Source organism: Poecilia reticulata, chromosome 11 (assembly GCF_904066995.2).
Source record: "Poecilia reticulata chromosome 11, P_reticulata-male-v2, whole genome shotgun sequence".
NCBI classification, from domain to species: domain Eukaryota; kingdom Metazoa; phylum Chordata; class Actinopteri; order Cyprinodontiformes; family Poeciliidae; genus Poecilia; species Poecilia reticulata.
In genome coordinates, this window is record NC_088840.1 from 21,328,418 (window position 1) to 21,354,058 (window position 25,641).

Sequence of the window (25,641 nt, forward strand, 5' to 3'; positions counted from 1 at the left end):
GGGCGTAGCTTACACACTAAATGCTGTTCCTCATTTACCCACTAGAGGGCAGCAGCCTGTGTGACTCAGACCATTTGCAGCTGGAGCTCATTGAGCTACAGAGTGATACAGAGAGCCGCGTTGGCACCAGCAGCTTTCTCTTGCGAACTTTTACCGACAGCTGGATAAGCACGTTTCGAGAGATTCGGTTTGGTAAGAAAATGCTAAGCTTGTTTGGGTTAACTTTAGGGTTGTCACCTGTCGGAAATCAAAATAAGTGACGCGTCGTCCTAGTCTCATAGGGGATAGGGGGCGGGGCGGGGCAGTTGGACGCAATATTGCAACACCGTGAGTGAAACAATGACTGGGGCAGCCTACTATATAAAGTACTCGGGGACCACTTCTTTGTTATTACACGTACATATTTGTAGAATACGGAACAAATCGTGTCCCGTTTTGGTTCAATACGGGACGCTACATTTAACAGTCAAATACGAGACGGTTCCGTATTTTACGGGACGGGTTGCAACCCTAGTCGACGTATTTGTGTGAGAAGACATTCTAGGTCGTGAACTTAAATAACGGACTCTCGCAACCTGGCCTATGTGCCGCAGTCCAGATCTCAGTATCACATTAATGCAAGCAAATCATGTCATTTACAATACATCTCTGAATAAATTGTTTTTGATGATCAAAATAAGTTGTAAATTCAGAGAAGTTTTCAGTTTTCACTCCAGAATAAACTTTTAAAAATCTGATCAACATTTACTAATATGTCATATTTCAAATGAGGCCTGCACTTGTTGATATGACTGTTACTTGCTCATTTTCTGTTGTTTTATTCTGTAAATATTGAACTGCCATGGTGAGATATTTTTATTATGTGTCAAATGTAATCTGCACACAATTACTTCTGTTTAACTGTTAGAAAGAAGTTAGTGTTAAAAAAGTGAAGTTAAGTGATAATTCAACTGGATATGACATGCATGTTTCAAATGAACCAAAAGACATGCTTACCATCGTTGAAATTAAAATAAAAAAGCAAATGTGAAACACAGAATGGTTTCTGAAATGTGTTTAAATATATTGCTGTTCTATGTAAAGAATGTCCGCCAAAGGTCGACCCCCCGTACATTTTTAACACACCAAATCTGGCCCCCTTTGCAAAAAGTTTGGACACCCCTGACCTAGAACAATTTATCACCCAGTTTTGTTATAATCCAAGTCATTTTATTGAATGTTTATATAACAATACAGTTTGTCACTATTTTGGCTACAGAATATGCCAGAAAAAAAACAAGGCATCAATAAAAATGTTTCACATCTCTAAGTATCCAAATGTCAAGAACTAAATGATCACATTTAACAAATACAATTTCTCAGCTTTATAGACATGAAATCCCTCCATTCTTTAATTCTGGTTTAGGGCTGTTGTAAACAAATATTTTAGTAATTGAGTAATCTATTGACTATTCTTATGATTAATCGAGTAATCGGATATAAAAAAGATCAAATAAAACATTGGTAAATCTAACATAACAGCAGTATTACTATCACTTATCAACATCAGTCCACTTTTTACAGTTGAGCTTCAGAACAATAACTTTTCTGTAGTTTAGAAAATTAACTTGCATCAATAATAGCTCACTTTACAAGTTAAGCTGAAAAAAAATGTATACAAAAAACAAATTCTATTCAATTCAATAATAAAGATGGAGGTTCACAAATACTAAAATATGTCTATACTCCAGCTTTTGGTTCATGTTTTCATCTTCAGTCACTTTAATAGATTAACTCTCTCCTTGCCCAGACATTTATAGCTTTTGTGTTCATGTTAGCGACAGGATTTAACACCTTCATTAATCACACGCAGAAACTCGTCTACCAGCTCTGTGCCACCACGATGAGCTCTACCACCATTTGTTGAGACTGAGATGATATAAAATTTATATTCTAGTTCATCTTATCGGTGACAAAGGGCAGCCTTGGCGGAGTCCAACTCTCACCGGAAACGAGCCCGACTTACTGCCGGCAATGCGGACCAGACTCTGACACCGGTCATACAGGGACCTGACAGCCCGTATCAAAGGGCCCGGTACCCCATACTCCCGGAGTACCCCACACAGGGCCCCCCGAGGGACACGGTCGAACGCCTTCTCCAAGTCCACAAAACACATGTAGACTGGTTGGGCGAACTCCCATGTACCCTCTAGGACCCTGCTGAGGGTGTAGAGCTGGTCCAGTGTTCCACGACCAGGACGAAAACCACACTGCTCTTCCTGAATCCGAGGTTCGACTAGCCAACGGACCCTCCTCTCCAGGACCCCTGAATAGACCTTACCAGGGAGGCTTAAGAGTGTGATTCCCCCTGCAATTGGAGCTTTGGGTCATGACTGAAAGAACGAGATCACGGGTACAAGCGGCCGAAATGGGTTTCCTCCGCAGGGTGGCTGGGCTCTCCCTTGGAGATAGGGTGAGAAGCTCGGTCATCCGGGAGGGACTCAGAGTAGAGCCGCTGCTCCTCCATGTCGAGAGGACCCAGTTGAGGTGACTCGGGCATCTGGTAAGGATGCCTCCTGGACGCCTCCCTGGTGAGGTGTTCCGGGCACGTCCCACCGGGAGGAGGCCTCGGGGAAGACCCAGGACACGCTAGAGGGATTACGTTTCTCGGCTGGCCTGGGAACGCCTTGGGATTCCCCCGGAAGAGCTGGAAGAAGTGGCTGGGGAGAGGGAAGTCTGGGCCTCCCTTCTGAAGCTGCTGCCCCCGCGACCCGACCCTGGATAAGCGGAAGAAAATGGATGGATGGATAGTTCGTCTTACATTAATTATCTAATGCTCATCCGCCCGCAGTGTTCAGTCTATTCTCTCGCCTGTATAAATACTCCTGCAGCACTTAACTCTTCCTCGCCGTTCGCTCTGAACCCCCACCAGGCAGCAGCTCAGAGAGGAGAAAAGACTACCGTACTCCAGACATCGGCCAGTCATTTTAAGGCCTTTTATTGGTCCCCTGATAAACAAGACCCAAACATCATGATCAATTAACAGAATCCTCCCAGGCCAAACTTAAAAACTGGACGTTTTGCAGCTAACACTTAGCTTTCGTCAACAACTCAGGCGGAAGTGAGAGCTCTGTGCAACGCAAGTAAAAACCCAGCTGGAACACGGAGCATTAAATAATAAAATATAACTTAGTGACACTTTGAGGAGGATAAATTTTCCTCAACGAATTTAAATAATCAATGTAATTGAATCACTTGAGGAATCGTTTCAGCCATATTCTATTTTTTCACCAAATCAATTTTATAGTGAAACTCAAAATAGGACACACATGGAAAACAATTCTATGACTTTTCACCAGTGTGAATCATCATGTGCCGAGTTAAACTAACTTTGCGATGAAAACTTTTTCCACAGGTCACACATGAAAACGACTTTTCACCAGTGTGAATCATCATGTGATTAGTTAAAGTCTGTTTTAGACTAAAACTTTTTCCACAGTTCTCACATGAAAACGCCTTTTCCTCTGTATGAATCCTCATGTGCTGAAGTAAATTTTTTTTTTGACGAAAACGTTTTCCACAGTTCCCACATGAAAACAGCTTTTCACCAGTGTGAATCATCATGTGCTGAGTTAAACGCCGTTTTACACCAAAACCTTTTCCACAGGTCACACATGAAAACGGCTTTTCACCATTGTGAATCATTACGTGATCAGTTAAAGCCTGTTTTCGACTAAAACTTTTTCCACAGGTCACACAGGAAAACGGCTTTTCCCCATTGTGAGTCATCATGTGCCGAGTTAAACCAACTTTTTGACAAAAACTTTTTCCACAGTTCACACAGGAAAACGGCTTTTCACCAGTGTGAATCATCATGTGCTGAGTTAAAATCTGTTTTTCACTAAAACTTTTTCCACAGTTTACACATGAAAACGGCTTATTGCCAGTGTGAATCATCATGTGCCGAGTTAAACCAACTTTGCGATGGAAACTTTTTCCACAGGTCACACATGAAAACGGCTTTTCATCAGTGTGAATCACCATGTGTTTAGTTAAAGTCTGTTTTAGACTAAAACTTTTTCCACAGTTTACACATATAAATGGTTTTTCACCAGTGTGAATCATCATGTGCTCACTTAAATGCTGCTTTCGACTAAATTTTTTTCCACAGTTCACACATGAAAACTGCTTTTCAACAGTGTGAGTCTTCATGTGCTGAGCTAAATCATGTTTATCATTAAAACTTTTTCCACAGTCCATACATAAGGAACGTTTTCTTCTTTCCTGATTTTGGTTCTCAGCTTCAGCAGCTTCCTGGAAGACGACTTGGTTCCTGTTTGGTTCTGATTCAGTTTTGTTTGTTCGTTCATCAACAGGAACCACCATGTAGGTATCAGTCTCCTGTTTTAATTCAATCTGTTTTTCATCCTTACTGCAGTAAACTTCTTTCTCTTCCACTTTCATCTGCTGATGTTCTAGATCCTCCTGCTCTTCTTTTATCTGCTGATGTTCTAGATCCTCCTGCTCCTCTTTTATCTGCTGATATTCTAGATCCTCCTGCTCTTCTTTTATCTGATGTTCTAGATCCTCCTGCTCTTCTTTTATCTGATGTTCTAGATCCTCCTGCTCTTCTTTTATCTGATGATCTTCTGGTTCTTCCTGTTGTTTCACCTGCAGAGGTTTTAACTCCTCCTGGTCCAGAGTGGATCTCCTCTCCTGGTTATAAATGTTACACAAGAGGGAATCTGGACAAGAAAACAGAGGAAGAGTAATTGTTAACTTTATTGAAGTTGTAAATCATTTAAGACAGAAATGAAAAAGAGGAAAAAACCCACATCTAAAAATTCAAGAGTGTAGACAGAAAGATCAGTCGACAAATTCAGCTGATAATTGGAGAATTAAAGATATTTAAAAAATAACTAATTTGTTAAATAAGATTGTCATTGTCTTAAATTTTATTTCAAGATGTTACTTTATTTGGAACCATCGTTTATTTTCATTACTTTTATATGTATTAAAATTTGATTTTACTCCACTTTATATCTTTGAGGTTTTATTACAGAGTTTATTTGTAGGTTAATAATTGTTTAGATTTTGTTCTTTTGTTATTCACTTTTCTATGTTGGACAGGAAGAACTGTGGGTCCATTATCTGTAAATATAGGTACTGCTATTGGACCAGCATGCACTGGGTTGGGCGTGTGGGTTTTGACCAGAGCAGGACAGGAGACAATGAAAAGAAGTGATGGTGAGATGAAGCTTCATGAAGCCCCTGAGGAACTCCATCCAATCATTTGACTCCTGAGCCGATGCACCGCGGTGCTTCATATGCTCCAATGGGACATCAACTTTTTCTCCTGGACCCCCCAGTGGTTTTCAAACATATTCTGGGCCCCCCTATGAATTACAATAGGGAGGGTTAGACTTTGTGCAAGTAGTTGGACAGGAAAGAGGGTAATCAGAGAGGGGGAATACATGTGGAAAATTTTACCAGGTCGGGAATCGAACCTGCGACCACCACCACAAGGACTAAGGCCTCAATACATGGGTCGTGCCAAGCCCCTGCGTCACCACCCAACAAAATGTTATACTTTAAAGATACAGACTGCAACTCGCTAGTGGAAATGTTCAGATCACGGTGGTGAGTCCGGTTAGAACTCCAAAGAAAGGCAGAGTGGCACGTCAGTGGGTTTAACTTGCACTTGCTGTTTATTTCTTAATTTGACGACATTGTGTGGTTCTAGAAAAGATAAATAGTAATACAGCATTTGTGTCTGAATAATGCCTAAATAAAATGACTGAAGTTATATCACATTTACTAAATAACTGCAATATTAAGGTTACAAACATCCCGTTTCTAAATAATAAGCCACGTTGTGTAGCTCTCATCAAATTCACACGTGAACAAAGCATGTAATCAATTAAGGGTAAAAACTTAAATACTTTGCTTAATAAACAATGTCCTTAACTTCTGACATTACTTACTTGCATTTCCACACACACAAATCAAATTAAGGTGACAACAAACTGCAAACAGCAAGTTAAATGACAGAATGCGAACAGTAAAATCTCTACAGCTTCTTTCCCTTCTTGTCTGCAGGCTGCTCACTGGTGCTCTAAGCCCCTCCCCTTAAAGGGCTCAGCAAGGCAGGTTTTTTTTAATTTTTTTTAAATCCATACTGCTTCTCGCGCCAAGATGCCCCCCCCCAGGGCGGCCATGTTGGAGCGGTCAACCACTCCACTCAGCATTATGTGTTTGCAGGCACAATGATGTATCAGCCCATTTAATCGATCATAATACGCTTTTTTGTTACTGGAAACCATATTCAAACATCTATCAAAGCTACATTTATAAACAATTGTATTATTTAAGTATGTTTATAATACATTGTTCAGTATATTTAAATATGCTTAGTGGCTAAAACAATAGAATAGGAATGGAATATTCTGATATCGATGTATGAAGAGCATATTACAAAGCACACAGTTGTTCATAATTTATTTAATAAATTATTTAGTAAGATCAATACATATTTATATAACTATACAAACAAATAAATTAATGACAAATAAATAACGATTAATACTGAATAATATATACTTGATACATGTTTATATGTATGCATGTATACACATCACATCTATAGATATATGTTTATGTTTGTCAGCCGCCGAGTTCTAGCTTCAGAGATTCAGTAGCTGAGATTTATTCCAAAATCCGATGTGAGATTCATCCGTGCTGCAGTGAATCCGTCTCTCTTTAAAGATATCTCTCTCTTCTTCCTCACATCGTGTCTTTATGAAACCTTCAAAACAAAAACGGAAGATTTGGGATGCATCTTACTTTTGACACAGTGAAAGAATTACATATAAATAATAGTCTTTACCACCTGTGTAATCTTTGCGGGTGGATGTTATAACACATAATATAAGTTTTATAATATACGTTACATTGTCACATTTCTAATGTAGGCTCTTGTGTCATATAATCTAAGATAGTGGTCCCCAAACTTTTTCCTGTGAGGGCCACATAACTTTTCCCTCATGTGGTGGGGGGCCGGAGTCAGTTTGTAACACAAAGTGAGACGATTGCAGGAGTGCCCCCCTCTGCTGCTGCAGCAGAGGGGGGCGGGCGGACACCCAAAATTTTAGTCATAACAGGTCAATTGAATATCATATTTATTACGTTGAAAAAGAAAAGTTGCCAAGATTAGATTTAACAGAACTGATTACGGTAGTTTCCAAACGGTAACTGTAACAGTAAAAGTGCTGATCCTTCGTGTCTGCTACTAGCATGTGCTAAATGAAAATGGGCACGTTGTTCTTCTTCTTTAGATTTCAACACCAGCTTGCATCCATTATTGTTGCACTACTGCCATCTATTGAATCCTAATATCTATACCTCAAATTTTCAATGATCCCAGTATTATTTAAAAAAAACTGTTAAAATAGCATTTCCCCTCAATGCTATTTAACTGATCAACATTCTCAAATTTCAATTCCCTATTAAAACCTAACTCCGTTTTAATGGGCGCTTTCTTCTTTTATTTCCAATTTTGACTTCCAATGATTCACTTCGTAATGGTCTTGCTATGGTGTCTTGTACCAAAACTAACCATCAGCCAAACTCCTTTCACACGAGTCAGGATTAATTAGTTCTTCCTTAATTTCCATGTAGAATGGAGTGAAACTGTCAAAACACAAACAACTCAGGATGAGCTCAGAGCAGCTTACAGAAGTGTTTTACATTCAGATACATACATTAGAAGTACAACTGATACAACAACTACCTCGAAATGCTATGAGCGGCAATGCTATGTAACGACCTGAGAAATCTTAGCAGCCTGCTAGTTAGCAATGACGTAGCACATAATCAAATCGCCCGCAGGGTAGCACATAATCAAATCGCCCGCAGGTATTTCCAAAACTAATTCAATAAACAAGTTACTTATTTTATCATATGTTAACATAAAGGCTCGTTTTGAAGTATAAGCTGCTACTTACAGGCATTACTTCTAAGAACTCGACCTGAATGCGGCGTTCATAACAGACACGTGTGTTCATCTGCTCTACCGCTACCAACCGTACTGATTACATAACATAAAAGTCGAGCAGTTCCCTAAAAGTCCAACAGATGGCAGCAATTCGCCATGAAAAACAAAACACCCTCAGTTTACAGGACACACTTTCTGCTAAAGAGCCCCCTGGTGGTTGAAGAAAAATCTACATATAAACCGGAAAATGCAATATATGAAAAAAAATCTGAATGCTTTCTGGTATTCAGAGGGCTGGACCAAATGTGGAGGCGGGCCGTAGTTTGGGGACCACTGATCTAAGACAATGTTAGAGAATAATTAATTTTTGTAGATTTACAGAATCTCAGTTAGCCTTCATAGCGGGGCTGAACCCCGTATTACACCAAGCACTGTAGCTAATATTAGCTGGTTCACCGGTGGACGTAAATACAGTAAAGTAAAATTCTAATCACAAAATATACACAATATATTCATCTTACTTGTGAAATGTTGTCTGTGGAGTCCTCACATCAATAGTCCATCGGTCCAAACAACAAAATCCCTCAGAGCTGAGGCATCTTCTGCTGTTTTGGTGGAGCAAAGCAGGACGGAGTACCGCTCCAAGATGGCCGCCGTATTTCCTGCACCGGAGCAGCCAATGCGGGGTCTACTCTTATATTATGCTTATGCCCCCCAAATCCCCCCTGCGTCTTCACGCCGCTCCGCACCGCCCACGCGGCAAAATATGCGCGTGCTCTTTATGAGCACTGAGAAAGCACGTGCTTGTTCCGCGCGCTTATCTCAAGAACTACAACCTCAAACAACGTGTTTCGGCAAAGTTGTCACACTTTCTTCACGCTTTTGCGTCTGATATTATTTTATGTTGCTAGCTTTACTAACCTTGCGCTGCATTGTTCATATTCCTCCTGTTTTCAAAAGTAAGTCTAAGCAGTTAAAGGAGAGCCTGTAAAAATGTTTAAAAAACATTTATACAGGAAAAGAACATTTACTAAATGATCTTCATAAAGAAAGCTTCTACATTTAGACCATAACCTTCATCCAAACGCTGGTGTTTCCTACCTATTCGATGTGAGATTATCTGGGGAGTCCGGGAGAAATCCAGCAGTTTGCGCTGATCATCCATCTCTTCCTCCGACTTGACGGTTATTTCTTTAAACTCTGTGAATGTTTCTTCAGCAGCAGTTAACCGCTCGTTGATAAACTCGTTTAAGCTGGACTGACGATATTTTAGAGAAACACTCAAACATTCAACACAACAGACTGCATGCCGTCCTCTTTATCTTCTTCCTCCTCCTCCTCCTCCTATTCTTCTTCTTTGGGATTTTATGACTGTCGGCTTTCATGTCATTGCATTACCGCCACCTTGTGGATCATACGGTCATCACATCTAAAGATTTCTCATACTACAATGGACCTTACCACAGGGTCCACGTTTCATTGGCTAATGCCCATTTCACGTCACAGCGCAGCTACCACATGCGTGACCGCCTCACAAACACAAGCTACATTAGTAAACACATGCTAATGTACATTGTGGAATAGCAGAAAGCTTTTGCGTCAGGACTCGAAAAAGAATGGCTCTCCACCGTCAGTGGGGTATCTGTACAGGCGATGTCAGTATCCTGATTGTCACAGATTTCCAAAACCTGAAACGGAATGCCTTGCATGGATCAAAGCTTGTGCACGACCACATTTGCAGCTCAACAGCCATAGATTCAATAAGAACAAAGATTGTGTGCTGGTGTAAGTATTATTGCTTTGCTTTCTTTGTGTTTAGTGAATAAAAAAAAATAAAGTCAATAATAAACACATCCGTTATGAAAACCTTTTAGCCAAGTGCAGCATAATGGCAGTACCGATACAACTTCTCACTACACCAGATAAGAACCTTTCCTATTATATCTGTATATCCATCATGAGCTCTGCTGCTTTGTTCCATAAACATAATATACTGCTAAAAAAATAAAGGGAACACTTATACAACACAATATAACTCCAAGTAAATCAAACTTATATGAAATCAAACTGTCCACTTAGGAAGCAACACTGATTGCCCCGATGAGGGTCCCCATTGTCAATCAGTGTTGCTTCCTAAGTGGACAGTTTGATTTCACAGAAGTTTGATTTACTTGGAGTTATATTGTGTTGTTTAAGAGTTCCCTTTATTTTTTTGACCAGTGTATATGGGTGGAGGCCTCATGAACCGCTCTCGCCTATTGTAGCTGACGAGATTTAGGGCGGACATGTTGGAGTGGTCAACCGCTCCACTTTTATATTATACATATATCCACTTCTAGCCTTATATATTTGACAGCCACAGTAACGTATCTGCGAATTTAATTAATCATAACATGCTTTTTGTTACTGAAGACCTTATTCAAACATCTGTCAAAGCTACATTTATAAACAATTGTATTTTTTACAATTTTTTAAATGTAATGATACGTAGCTCAGCATATTTCAATAGAAAACAATAGAATACGATATCCTGATGTTGATGTAATATTGATGTATGATGAGCATTTTACAAAGCACACGGTCATTCATAATTATTTAGTAATAAATACATATTTATATAAATATACAAACACAAATGATTACACAAATAATGATTAATACTGAATAATATATATTAGATACATGTTTGTGTCTACACATGCATACATGTGTGTATATATATATACAAATGTATATATGTATACATGTATACATATAAACATGTGTATACACGTTTATACGTGTACATATAAACATATACATGTTTATATGTACACATATAAACATGTACATCCCAATATATACTGCTAAAAAAATAAAGGGAACACTTAAACAACACAATCAAACTTCTGTGAAATCAAACTGTCCACTTAGGAAGCAACACTGATTGACCCGATGAGGGTCCCCATTGTAAATCAGTGTTGCTTCCTAAGTGGACAGTTTGATTTCACAGAAGTTTGATTTACTTGGAGTTATATTGTGTTAAGTGTTCTCTTTATTTTTTTGAGCAGTGTATATTATCTGTCAGCTCTTTTCCAGCCAAGGATTTCTTGCTTTAGTTTAGCTGAGTTTTTGCTATGTAACCAGATTTGAAGATTAACTTTTTCTGCTGCTTCTTCTCATTTCATTTCTGCAGCTGATTTTAAATGTCTCTACAATTTTCAGCAGTAACATTCAGCACTAACTGTACATTTTCACAGAAAAGGCACATTTTCCACTTACTTTCGAAGACAGTAAATATACATCTATGTAGAGGTTAAATTAGTTCCAACATTAGAAGCATGGTAATCTATAATAGAAGACAGCAGCAGCAGAAAATAGAAAAATATAACCAAGACAAAAGACAACAAATTATTGAAGAGAATAATCAACCATAGTTTCTACAATCAAGAAAAATCAATGCATGAAAATTAGTTTATAATGAATATTACATTGTCTATAGAGTAAAACTTTTTTAAGTTTCTTCATAAAGCTTTGGAGCGCTGTGGAGGAATTAGGCCACACCCACCAAATATTGGACTGCATTCCTGTCAGGTGGTGGACAAGGATCGATCACAGTGAGTTTGGTCCAGCTCGGTCGAAACATGTGGAATTTATAGCCAAACATATGGCAGCGGCGTGACCTGTCACTGCGCCGCATCGCCATTGCCACGCCCTCTACTGAAAACTCTTGGCGCTTTAAGGCATGTGAGACCAACATGTTTTCTGTCATCTGACAGAAGATCACCATGATTAGGCTAAGCGGTTCAGAGATTAAGCTTTCCAAGGAAAAAAGTCACTTCCTGTTCAGATGGTGAGGGGCTTGGATGACATCAGTCTATGATGACATAGGATTGTCAGGGATCCAACCAGGATCACTAATGCCAAGTTTGGTGCCAACTGGCCTTTTTAAATGAAAGTCATAACGTTTTGTTTGCGTTAGCCACTATGCTAAATTCGTTGCTCTGCCATGCCACCTGAACATTTATGGAACCTAATTTTTTGATAACTTTTAAAGCCCCACCCCTTAACTGCATACTGGCCAAAAATAAAGACAATAGTTCAAAATCCATGGAAGGAGTTTGTTAAAGTTCAATGAGAGTGAAAGTGAAAAACGGCCAAAATTTGCCCCTTGGCCCAAAATGGCCGCCTCCAGTGCATTTTAGGGGAAACCTTCAAGAGACATTTTTTGCTATTGTCTCTGTGTGTGGTTCTCCAGCTGCACAGCAGCACAGAGGAAGACTCTCCAGAGAATCATAAAATCTGCCCAGAAGACCATCGGCTGCTCTCTGCCTTCTCTCCAACAACTCCACAGGTCGGCTGCCTCAGGAAAACCAAGAACATTTTAACAGCAGGTCACAATTTGCTCCAAGTGGCTGCAGATAGAGGAGCATTAAAACAAGGTCAACAGACTCAAGACCAGTTTATACCCAGTAGCCATAAGGGCATTAAATGTACCTAGAACAATTTATCACCCAGTTTTGTTATAATCCATGTAATTTTATTGAGTGTTTACAGTGGAGCAAAAAAGTATTTAGTCAGCCACCAATTGTGCAAGTTCTCCCACTTAAAAAGATGAGAGAGGCCTGTAATTTTCATCATAGATGTACCTCAACTATGAGAGACAAAAGGAGAAAAAAAAATCCAGAAAATCACATTTTCTGATTTTTAAAGATTTTATTGGCAATATATGGTGGAAAATAAGTATTTGGTCAGCTACAAACAAGCAAGATTTCAGGCTCTCACAGCTGTGTAACTTCTTCTGTAAGAGGCTCCTCTGTCCTCCACTTGTTACCTGTATTAATGGCACCTATTTGAACTCGTTATCAGTATAAAACACACCTGTCCACAACCTCAAACAGTCACACTCTAAACTCCACCATGGCCAAAACTAGAGAGCTGTCAAAGGACACCCGAAACAAAATTATAAACCTGCACCTAGCTGGGAATACTGAATCTGCAATAGGTAAACAGCTTGGTGTAAAGAAATCAACTGTGGGATCAATTATTAGAAAATGGAACACATACAAGACCACTGATAATCTCCCTCGATCTGGGGCTCCACGCAAGATCTCACCCCGTGGGGTCAAAATGATCACAAGAACGGTGAGCAAAAATCCAGAACCACACGGGGGAACCTAGTGAATGACCTGCAGAGAGCTGGGACCAAAGTAACAAAGGTTACCATCAGTAACACACTACGCCGCCAGGGACTCAAACCTGCAGTGCCAGACGTCTCCCCCTGCTTAAGCCAGTACATGTCAAGGCCCGTCTCAAGTTTGCTAGAGAGCATTTGGATGATCCAGAAGATGACTGGGAGAATATCATATGGTCAGATGAAACCAAAGTAGAACTTTTTGGTAAAAACTCTACTCGTCGTGTTTGGAGGAGAATGAATGCCGAGTTGCATCCAAAGAACACCATGCCTACTGTGAAGCATGGGGGTGGAAACATCATGCTTTAGGGCTGTTTTTCTGCCAAGGGACCAGGACGACTAATCCGTGTAAAGGAAAGAATGAATGGGGCCATGTATCGTCACATTTTGAGTGAAAACCTCCTTCCATCAACAAGGGCATTGAAGGTGAAACGTGGCTGGGTCTTTCAGCAGGACGATGATCCCAAACACACTACCCGGGTAACGAAGGAGTGGCTTCGTAAGAAGCATTTCAAGGTCCTGGAGTGGCCTAGCCAGTCTCCAGATGTCAACCCCATAGAAAATCTGTGGAGGGAGTTGAAAGTCCGTGTTGTCCAGCGACAGCCCCAGAACATCACAGCTCTAGAGAAGATCTGCTTGGAGGAATGGGCCAAAATACCACCAACAGTGTGTGAGAACCTTGTGAAGACTTACAGAAAACGTTTGATCTCCGTCATTGCCAACAAAGGGTATATAACAAACTATTGAGATGAACTTTTGTTATTGACCAAATACTTATTTTCCACCATATTTTGCAAATAAATTCTTTAAAAATCAGAAAATGTGATTTTCTGGATTTTTTTTCCTCCTTTTGTCTCTCATAGTTGAGGTACATCTATGATGAAAATTACAGGCCTCTCTCATCTTTTTAAGTGGGAGAACTTGCACAATTGGTGGCAAACTAAATACTTTTTTGCCCCACTGTATATAATAACAATACAGTTTGTCATTATTTCTACTACAGAATATGCCAGAAAAAAGCAAAGCATCAATAAAAAATGTTTCACATCTCTAAGTATCCACATATCTAATTCTAATTCGTCCGCAGTGTTCAGTCTATTCTCTCACCTGTATAAATACTCCTGCAGCGCTTACTCTTCATCGTCGTTCGCTCTGAACCGCCACCAGGCAGCAGCTCAGAGAGGAGAAAAGATTACCGTACTCCAGGCATCGGCCAGTCATTTAAAGGCTATTTATTGGTCCCCCGATAAACGACAAAGACCCAAACATCATATTAACAGAATCCTCCCAGGCCGAAGTTGAAAACTGGACGTTATGCTGCTAACACTTAGCTTTCGTCAACAACTCAGGCGGAAGTGAGAGCTCTGTGCAACGCAAGTAATAACCCAGCTGGAACACTGAGCATTAAATAATAAAATATAACTTAGAGGAAGATACATTTTCCTCAAGGAACTTAAATAATCAATGTACTTGAATCACTTCAGGAATTGTTTCAGCCATATTCTATTTTTTCACCAAATCACTTTTAAAGTGAAACTCAACATAGGACACATGGAAAACAATTCTACAACTCTTCACCAGTGTGAGCCATCATGTGCCGAGTTAAAGTAACTTTGCGATGAAAACTTTTTCCACAGTTCACACATGAAAACGGCTTTTCATCAGTGTGAATCATCATGTGACTAGTTAAACTAACTTTGCGATGAAAACTTTTTCCACAGGTCCCACATGAAAACGGTTTTTCACCAGTGTGAATCACCATGTGATCAGTTAAAGTCTGTTTTCGATGAAAACCTTTTCCACAGTTCACACATGAAAAAGGCTTTTCACCAGTGTGAATCCTTATGTGCTGAGTTAAATACTGTTTTTCACGAAAACTTTTTCCACAGGTCAAACATGAAAACGGCTTTTCACCAGTGTGAATCGTCATGTGATTAGTTAAACTAAGTTTGCGATGAAAACTTTTTCCACAAGTCCCACATGAAAATGGCTTTTCACCAGTGTGACACACCATGTGATCAGTTAAATTCCGTTTTCGACGAAAACCTTTTCCACAGTTCACACATGAAAAAGGCTTTTCATCAGTGTGAATTTTTATGTGCTGAGTTAAATTCTGTTTTTCACGAAAACCTTTTCCACAGGTCAAACATGAAAACGGCTTTTCACCAGTGTGAATCGTCATGTGATTAGTTAAACTAACTTTGCGATGAAAACTTTTTCCACAGGTCCCACATGAAAACGGCTTTTCACCAGTGTGAATCGTCATGTGATTAGTTAAACTAACTTTGCGATGAAAACTTTTTCCACAGGTCCCACATGAAAATGGCTTTTCACCAGTGTGAATGACCATGTGATTAGTTAAAGCCTGTTTTTGACGAAAACCTTTTCCACAGTTCACACATGAAAAAGGTTTTTCACCAGTGTGAATCATCATGTGCTGAGTTAAGTTCTGTTTTTTACGAAAACCTTTTCCACAGGTCAAACATGAAAACGGCTTTTCACCAGTGTGAATGACCATGTGATTAGTTAAAGTCCGTTTTCGACGAAAACTTTTTCCACAGTTCACACATGAAAAAGGTTTTTCACCAGTGTGAATGACCATGTGATTAGTTAAAGTCTGTCTTTGACGAAAACTTTTTCCACAGTTCACACATGAAAACGGCTTTTCACCAGTGTGAATCCTCATGTGCCCAGTTAAATGTTGTTGACTAAAAGTTTTTCCACAGGTCACACATAAGGAACGTTTTCTTCTTTCCTGATTTTGGTTCTCAGCTTCAGCAGCTTCCTGGAAGATGACTTGGTTCCTTTTTGGTTCTGATTCAATGTGGGATGTTTGTTCATCAACAGGAACCACCATGCAGGTATCAGTCTCCTGTTTTAATTGAACCTCAACTTCATCCTGACTGCAGTAAACTTCTTTCTCTTCCACTTTTATCTGCTGAGGTTCTACTTCCTCCTGCTCTTCTTTTATCTGATGTTCTAGATCCTCCTGCTCTTCTTTTATCTGATGTTCTAGATCCTCCTGCTCTTCTTTTATCTGATGTTCTAGATCCTCCTGCTCTTCTTTTATCTGATGATCTTCTGGTTCTTCCTGTTGTTTCACCTGCAGAGGTTTTAACTCCTCCTGGTCCAGAGTGGATCTCCTCTCTTGGTTATAAATGTTACACCGCAGTGAATCTGGACAAGAAAACAGAGGAAAAGAGCAATTGTTAACTTTATTGAAGTAAATAAAAGTTGTAAATCATTTAAGATAGAAATAAAAAAGAGAAAAAACCCACATCTAAAAATTCAAGAGTGTAGACAGAAAGATCAGTCGACAAATTCAGCTGATAATTGGAGAATTAAAGATATTAAAAAATAACTAATTTGTTAAATAGGATTACTTTATTTGGAACCATCGTTCATTTTCATTACTTTTATATGTATTAAAATTTGATTTTAGTACACTTTATATCTTTGGGGTTTAATTACAGAGTTTATTTGTAGGTTAATAATTGTTTAGATTTCGTTCTTTTGTTATTTACTTTTCTAAGTTAGACAGGAAGAACTGTGGGTCCATTATATGTAAATATAGGTACTGGTATTGGACCAGCATGCACTGGGTTGGGCCTGTGGGTTTTGACCAGAGCAGGACAGGAGACAATGAAAAGTAGTGATGGTGAGTTGAAGCTTCTTTAAGCCCTGAGGAACTCCATCCAATCATTCGACTCCTGAGCCGATGCACCGCGGTGCTTCATGTGCTCCACTGTGACATCAAGGGGACAATATATGTAAAATAGGCAACGTGAAAACAACATGAAGCCTTACAATGAATAAACAAGTAAAAGATGTTTGTGATTCTGATATTCTGATTAATCTGGTTGTATGAAACAATGGCTGGATCAAAAAAGAAAACCGGAGACAAATAGGAGAGAGTTGTGATTGGCTTGTTACTCGCTATGTCACTCTGGACCAGTGCTTCCCAAACTTTTTCTCCTGGACCCCCCCAGTGGTTTTCAAACATATTCTGGGCCCCCTATGAATTACAATAGGGAGGGTTAGACTTTGTTCAAGTAGTTTTGACAGGACAGGAAAGAGGGTAATCAGAGAGGGGGAATACATGTGGAAAATGTTACCAGGTCGGGATTTGAACCTGCGACCACCACCACAAGGACTAAGGCCTCACTACATGGGTCGTGCCAAGCCCCTGCGTCACCACAGCACCCCCACAAAATGTTATACTTTAGAGATACAGACTGCAACTCGCTAGTGGAAATGTTCAGATCACGGTGGTGAGTCCGGTTAGAACTCCAAAGAAAGGCAGAGTGGCACGTCAGTGGGTTTAACTTGCACTTGCTGTTTATTTCTTAATTTGATGACATTGTGTGGTTCTAGAAAAGATAAATAGTAATACAGCATCTGTGTCTGAATAATGCCTAGATAAAATGACTGAAGTTATATCACACTTACTAAATAACTGCAATATTAAGGTTACAAACATCCCGTTTCTAAATAATAACCCACGTTGTGTAGCTCTTATCAAGTTCACATGTGAACAAAGCATGCTATCAATTAAGGGTAAAAACTTAAATACTCGGCTAAATAAACAATGTCCTTAACTTCTGACATTACTTACTTGCATTTCCACACACACAAATCAAATTAAGGTGACAACAAACTGCAAACAGCAAGTTAAATGACAGAATGCGAACGGTAAAACTCTTCAGCTTCTTTCCCTTCTTTCGTCTACATGCTGCTCACCGGTGCTCTAAACCAGTGTTTTTCAACCTTTTTTGTGTCAAGGTACATTGTTTTAATTGAAAAAATCACGAAGCACACCACTAACCAAAAATGGAAACAAAGATACTCTGTAGCCGCCAGTGGTTTAGAAAGTACTCAAAAAATGTACTTAAGTAAAAGTACAAATACACAGTCAAAAATGTACTCAAGTAAAAGTCAAAGTACCACATTAACATTTTACTTAAGTAAAAAAGTACTGGGTTTTAAAAATACCTAAGTATTAAAAGTAAAAGTACTTGCTGAATGCATTACCTAATCACTAATATCATTAAGTGTGCCGATCGTATTTAATTTTAATACATCAGAAATATGCCATTTTAATTAACACTACCACAGATTAAACGTGTTCTTATTGTGTTTATTCTCTGTAACAGTTGAGACTTAGATATGTGATTCTATGGATCATAATTTCAGGGATGGAAACATCTCGTCTCCTGTCCTGACATAGCATGAACTTCATTAGTGACATTTATTTAGAAAGAAATCCAACTGAAAGGGGATGGAAAGAAGGTGAGGGGAGGCAACCAAGGAGCCATGTAGCAGAGTTGTAGTCAAGACCACCGAGACCAAGACCAGGGCCCCGCGCTAAATGACGCAATAAAATTAAGTTTACCTATCTAAATTGGTTCTCAGATTGATCAGAAAGATCCACATTCCCATAAAAACACCTAGATATTAAATACTTAGAGCTGAAATATATTTAACCAGTATCAAGTAAAACTCACTTCATTCTGTTTTGCTTTCATCGCTGTGCTACAATACACAGAGGTCTCCTGCCATCCCTAGAAAAATAACGCCCTGGGAGGTTGCCCATATTGCCCATGTCAAAAACCACAACTGAAACATCGCAATCAACGGTAAATAACGTTCAACTATGAACACTGTCCAACGGCGCAACAAGTAACTAAGCAGCAGGAGCACGGTGACTGTTTTCACCCTCCCTCCCACTGCGATGTCTGCCACCATGACAGGAGACGAAATCAATCAATGAGCAATGAGCATGCTGTGTTCATACGTTCAACTTTTACTTATTCAGCGATTAAATAAATTTGTGTATGTATGGATGTACATACATACATACATCTACTGCTGTGTACACAAGAACAAAGAACGGCTCTAAGTGAAGCTTCAGTCCTTAGGACTTAGTAAAGATCTGTCCAGAAGAATCGGATTGTTCCTGAATGTCATATCACTATATTGCAGACTTTGGTCACAGCGTTGTCCCATATATGCCACACCTCAGTCAACACACAATAATTCAGCGCATGAGTGACAACTTTTTTTCATCGCAGATGCAACATGTGTCTCTGTGGACGTGATGCTTTGTTAGCATCACGTCCACAGATCTTACCTTTCTTTAAGCTTTCCTTCAAAGTGACGCTAAAAGTTGGACGAAGTCCCGCCGTCTGTGAAAGCGAAGCGCTGCTGATTTCACGTCGCCATATCTATGATTTATGCAGCTCTATTATATTACTGGCGATTAGACAGACATCTCCTCCCGCTCAGAGGAAACCACTGCGCATGTCTGGAGCTCCGCGTGCGAGTAAAGGTGGAGGCGATGGGTGATAACAGACACTAAGTCACGTTATTGCTCGGATTTTACGGCGCCACCTTAAGACCCTGAACTTCACATTTTAACGGACAAAAAGCGCAACGCGACTTGGATGTAACGAGTAACACGACAGTTTTGTAGAAATGTAGTGAAGTAGAAAGTACAGATACTTACTGTAAAATGTAGTGGAATAAAAGTAGAAAGTATCCATTATTAAATCTACTTAAGTAAAGTACAGATACACGAAAACTGTACTTAAGTACAGTAACAAAGTACTTGTACTTCGTTACTTCCCACCACTGGTAGCCGCCTATATGTAGTCATTCTTATCAAAGTATCTTGAATAGGAATCAAATAAACAAAAAAATGCATTTTTAACACATTTTGCTTTTCTTATTTCAAATTGCACTTAACATGTCCACTTCAGAAATACACCTGAACAGTGCAACAACACTGTGGTGGTAAATTTAAAGAAGTTGTAGAAAACTTCAAAGTGTTTTACAAACTAATCCACAATCATTCTTATAGCCGGAATAAAGAAAATAATTCTTATTCTGAAAGAAGCCATAATATTTGGGAAACATTTCACTTCATATTCACTGTTACAATATGAAGAGTTGCATGTACAAAATCTCAATATCTGTATATTTTACCCACCTAGTGTGAAACCTGTGCATGTTTGGATGAAAACAGCTGAATTCTTGGCAGAAATTGAAGAAAGACAAAGCTCTTCCTCCACAGCTCTCAGTCTCTCTCTGGTTTTAGTTTTTATAGTAGCCAGGCAGAGGGCTGCGTTCTAATAAATCTGCTGGATACATTAAGGACGCAACACTCCGTCTCCAAAGCCGAACCATGGTTTCGTTCACACTGAGCTTAAGTGTAGTGGCTGTATTTCCCTCCTGTAGTGCCAGATCGACAGCCCTCAACTTAAAAGCTGCATCATATGAGTTTGAAAACATTTCTCTGTCATGCCTGCTGCTAGCATGTGGTTGTTCTAAATGAAAATTAGCCGTTCTTCTTTGATTTGGAATTTTGAATTCTAATGATTCACTTCCTGCTAAAGAGCCCCCTGGTGGTTGAAGAAAAATCCACAGAAAGATGCCCTGGGCTACAATCCGCATGTTTCAATGCTTAGGAAAAAAGTAGCAGCTTATAGTCTGAAAAATACGGTATCGTAGGTGAATTTGAATAATTACCACGGCACACCTGACGATCACTCACGGTACACTAGTGTGCCGCGGAACAGTGGTTGAAAAACACTGCTCTAAGCTCCGCCCCTTAAAGGGCTCAGCATAGCAGTTTTTTTGTTTTTCATCCATACTGCTTCTCGCACCAAGATAGCTCCCCCTAAGGCGGCCATCTTGGAGCGGTACACCACTCCACTCAGCGTTATGTGTTTAGCAGGCACAATGATGTATCAGCCCATTTAAGCGATCACAACACGCTTTTTTGTTACTGGAAACCATATTCAAACATCTATCAAAGCTACATTTATAAACAATTGTATTATTTAAGTATGTTTTTAATACATAGTTCAGCATATTTAAATATGCTTAGTGGCTAAAACAATAGAATAGGAATGGAATATTCTGATATCGATGTATGAAGAGCATATTACAAAGCACACAGCCGGTCATAATTTATTTAATAAATTATTTAGTAATATCAATACATATTTATATAAGTATACAAACACAAATAAATAATGAATAATAATGACGAATAAATAATGATTAATACTGAATATATATTGGATACATGTTCATATGTATGCATGTATATACATCACATACATATATAGATATACGTTTATGTTTGTCAGCCGACGAGTTCTAGCTTCAGAGAGATTCAGCAGCTGAGATTGAGTCCAAAATCCGATGTGAGATTCATCCGTGCTGCAGTGAATCCGTCTCTCTTTATAGATATCTCTCTCTTCTTCCTCACATCGTGTCTTTATGAAACTTTCAAAACAAAAACAGAAGATTTGGGATGTATATTACTTTTGACAGCGTGAAAGAATTGCATATAGTCTTTACCACCTGTGTAAACTTTCTGGTGTATGTTAGAACACATAATATAAGTTTTATAATACATGTTACATTGTCACATTTCTAATGTAGGCTCTTGTGTCAGATAATCTAAGTCAATGTTACAGAATATATATATTTTTTTTAGATTTACAGAATCGCAGTTAGCCTTCATAGCGGGGTTGAACCCCGTATTACACCAAGCACTGTAGCTAATATTAGTTGGTTCACCGGGGGACATACAGTAAAGTAATATTCTAATCACAAAATATACACAATATATTAATCTTACTTGTGAAATGTTGTCTGTGGAGCCCTCACATCAATAGTCCATCGATCCAAGCAACAAAATCCCTCAGAGCTGAGGCATCTTGTGCTGTTTTGGTAGAGCAAAGTAGGAGGGAGTACCGCTCCAAGATGGCCGCCGTATTTTCTGCGCCGGAGCAGCCTATGCGGGGTCTACTCTTATATTATGTTTATGCCCCCCCACCCCCTCTCCCTGCGTCTTCACGCCGCTCCGCACCGCCCATGCGGAAAAATATGCGCGTGCTCTTTATGAGCACTGAGAAAGCACGTGCTTGTTCCGCGCACAGCTCAAACACAGTTGTTTCACACAGCGTGTTTCGGCAAAGTTGTCACACTTTCTTCACGCGTTTGCGTCTGGTATTATTTTATGTTGCTAGCTTTACTAACCTTGCGCTGCATTGTTCATATTCCTCCTGTTTTCAAAAGTAAGTCTAAGCAGTTAAAGGAGGAGAGCCATGAAATAAAGGTCATTGGCTCCATTTCTCTCTACATAAATAAGCCATTCTAACAGCGTAATTATGATGTCTGAGTTCATTTACCTGTTAAAAAACATTTATACAGGAAAAGAACATTTACTAAATGATCTTCATACCGAAAGCTTCTACATTCAGACCTTAACCTTCATCCAAACGCTGGTGTTTCCTACCTATCCGGTGTAAGATTATCCGGGGAGTCCGGGAGAAATCCAGCAGTCTGCGCTGATCATCCATCTCTTCCTCCGACTTGACGGTTATTCCTCTAAACTCTGTGAATGTTTCTTCAGCAGCAGTTAACCGCTCGTTGATAAACTCGTTTAAGCTGGACTGAAGATATTTTAGAGAAACACTCAAACATTCAACAGAACAGACTGCATGCCGTCCTCTTTATCTTCTTCCTCCTCCTGCTCTTCCTCTTCTTCTTCTTTGGGATTTTATGACTGTCGGCTTTCATGTCATTGCATTACCGCCACCTTGTGGATCATATGGTCCATACTAGGATGGACCTTACCACAGGGGCCGCGTTTCATTGGCTAATGTCTATTTCACGTCACAGGGCAGCTACCACGTGCGTGACCGCCTTACAAACACAAGCTACATTAGTAAACACATGCTAATGTACACTGGGGACTAGCAGAAAGTTTTTGCGTCAGGACTCGAAAAAGTATGGCTCTCCACCGTCAGTGGCAGGGCCGTGCAGAGACCACTAAAGGGGCAGGTGCTCAACAACAAAAAAGGGCACATCTAACCGCATTCTAGGACAGAATATTAACAAAGCCACTCAGCTTTCAGAGTTTAATAAACAATGATAAATTACAAAATTGTGACATATATAATCAAAGCTAACAAACATCTCCATATAGAGCATAACACTATGCCTATGTAAGATATTTTATTAGTAGTTTCTTTCTGCAGGTTGTCATGAAATCTGGTATGAGCATGTGAGATCTGTCCAGGTGCACACAGAAAACGGAATAAAGGCCTGAGGAATAACAGTATACCCTGTATAATGATTTGATGATGATTATAAGTGATAAGTGATTATAAAGTGATAATACACATGCCAATGAAGAAATGTCTGTAATGTATGATCAAAACATATATTCTGTACTTCTAATCAAGTGAATGTTATAATAATGTATGCTCTGTACTCTTAATCAGTTGATTTTATTACATTATGGAAGACTGAAAAGCAAACACTCCTCACTGAGCGAGAAGCAAGGGTGGGGCAGAATTAGAAACAGATGGTCAGTGAGTCATGAGGCGTTAGGAAAGTCCGGGATTTTCGGCAAACAGACAAGGGTCTGACTTCATGCAATGGGCAGGTTCCAAGGAGACGTAGCCCTGCCAGGCATGACATCATGCGATGGGCGAGCTCCAAGGAGACGCAGTCCTGCCTTGCAAACCGCCCTGGGTTAGAGGGCATAAATACTGATTATTTTGTTATAGGAAAGTATTGCAATATTCAAACCTGCAATTTAGCAAGATATGTAAATCAGAGCTGGACCACCAGACATATTTTGTCTTTACAGAATTACACTATTAAAAATATAAACAAGGGCACAATGCAACCTTTTACTGGACTGTAATATATATAAAAAGAGCTGCCTGTTTGCTGCAGTGGAGATGAAGATGGTCCATTCAGGAAAGCAGAGCTGCATCAAACTTTAACGTGGAACTGCAGAAAAACGAGAAAAAAAAGCAAAAATTGAATTGTTTATGTTTGCCACCATGAGAAAAGCCTACTGAGTTTTGCTTTAAAAAAACTTTTAAAAATTTAAATCACACATTTTTGTCTCATGAAGTTAACTTTCTTTTTTGCAAAACAAACTTATTTTCGCTTGTCAGAAATCTTTTCTTGCTATTCTAAGCTTTTGTTTGTGACTCAAAGTTTTGCTTGTGATTCTCACATGACGTCTTGAGCAGGGCCTAAAATCACAACGAAAGATTTCTGATGTGTGCAAATAAATGTTTATGTTTGGTAAAAAATTAGTTAATTAAAAAAAGTATTTTAAACAAAACTTCTTTTTTTAAAGGAATCATTACAATTCCAAAAGTTTTGATTACAATTTTATTTTACTTAAATAAGGTTAGTTTTTTTCTCCATTGAATAATTGGGAAACAAATTTAACTTCATACTCTGCGAACCAGACTCTAAACTTAAAAGTCTGGGTTGAGTTTTTTTCCCTTCATTAATGACACACTTTTATTACATTCATTATATCTATCATGGAAATTCATGGCGAGTTATTTTTAATTCTAAATGAATATCCTTGTTGGACTATTATTTAAGTGTTATTCTCCTTCAAGGTACATTTACCTAACGCCAGAATAAATGAAATGTACATTATGCAGCAAAGGAAATTAGAAGATTGGACATATATCCATTAAGGAGATGATTGGTTTTGGACGGGCGATGTGCCCCTATTGCATAAGCGATACTAAAGAATTACTGATATCATTAAAGATACAGGGGAGAAGCTTTTTAGTTATCTAGCTTTGCTAGCAAAGTCGTTAGCTATCAGCTAGCTAATAGCACAACAATAACAGCCTAATGTCTGTATGATAAAAATAGTGAATCGATAGATAAGAACAGTTTTTCCTCACCTGGCTGTCTCCTCCCGCTCAGTAGTTCTTCATAGAGAATGCATGCATGTATATATGTATACATATATACATGCATAGATGTGTATATATGTATACACATGCATACATGTGTATATATATACACATGTATACATATATACAAATGTATCTATGTATACACATGTATACATATAAACATGTATGTGTATACACATACATGTTTATATGTATACATATAAACATGTACAACCTAATATATATTATCTGTCGGCTGTTTTCCATCCAAGGATTTCTAGCTTCAGAGTGAAAAATCAGCTGCTGAGATCGAGTCCAAAATCCGATACGAGATTCCTCTGTGCTGCAGTAAATCAGTCTCTCTTTAAAGATATCTCCCACTTCTTCCTCACAGCTGTGTGAAGTCGACACCCCACCCACGTCAAAAAAATCCAGCAAATTCTCTGAATGGTTAGTGCTCCGCTTGTACAGGTTTGTGCTGTTAAAACTGTCGTTTGTGCAGCTTTTGTTTCTGAGATAAATTATTTTTAGGTCATCCAGAGTTCACTACGGAAGAGGATTAGGGCCACGGGAAAAAAGAAAAAAAAAATCTGGCTTTAATCTCAGAATGCTGACGTTTTTTTTCTCAGAATTGGAGAGGCCAATTAACCTAACATGTTTTTGGACTGTGGGAGGAAGACGGAGTACCCAGAGAAAATCCACGCACGCACAGGGAAAACGTGCAAACTCCATGCAGAAAAGACTGGTCAGAACTG

At 39.1% G+C, this 25,641-nt stretch overlaps 2 protein-coding genes across 2 annotated transcripts; both read right to left on the minus strand.

The window, feature by feature from the left end:
• Positions 1 to 1,187: 1,187 nt before the first annotated feature.
• On the minus strand, positions 1,188 to 9,201 carry LOC103472881 (uncharacterized). Its single transcript, XM_081612520.1, has 2 exons — positions 9,074 to 9,201; positions 1,188 to 4,724 (listed from the first exon to the last, which is right to left on the minus strand). Exons 1-2 carry the CDS (start codon positions 9,135 to 9,137, stop codon positions 3,322 to 3,324), a joined length of 1,467 nt encoding a protein of 488 aa, XP_081468646.1. The 5' UTR covers positions 9,138 to 9,201; the 3' UTR covers positions 1,188 to 3,321.
• LOC145553670 (uncharacterized) lies at positions 6,463 to 22,761 on the minus strand. The gene is made up of 3 exons (XM_081612501.1): positions 22,456 to 22,761; positions 9,074 to 16,322; positions 6,463 to 6,784 (listed from the first exon to the last, which is right to left on the minus strand). Exons 1-2 carry the CDS (start codon positions 22,517 to 22,519, stop codon positions 14,710 to 14,712), a joined length of 1,677 nt encoding a protein of 558 aa, XP_081468627.1. The 5' UTR covers positions 22,520 to 22,761; the 3' UTR covers positions 6,463 to 6,784; positions 9,074 to 14,709.
• Between the last annotated feature and the right edge of the window lie 2,880 nt (positions 22,762 to 25,641).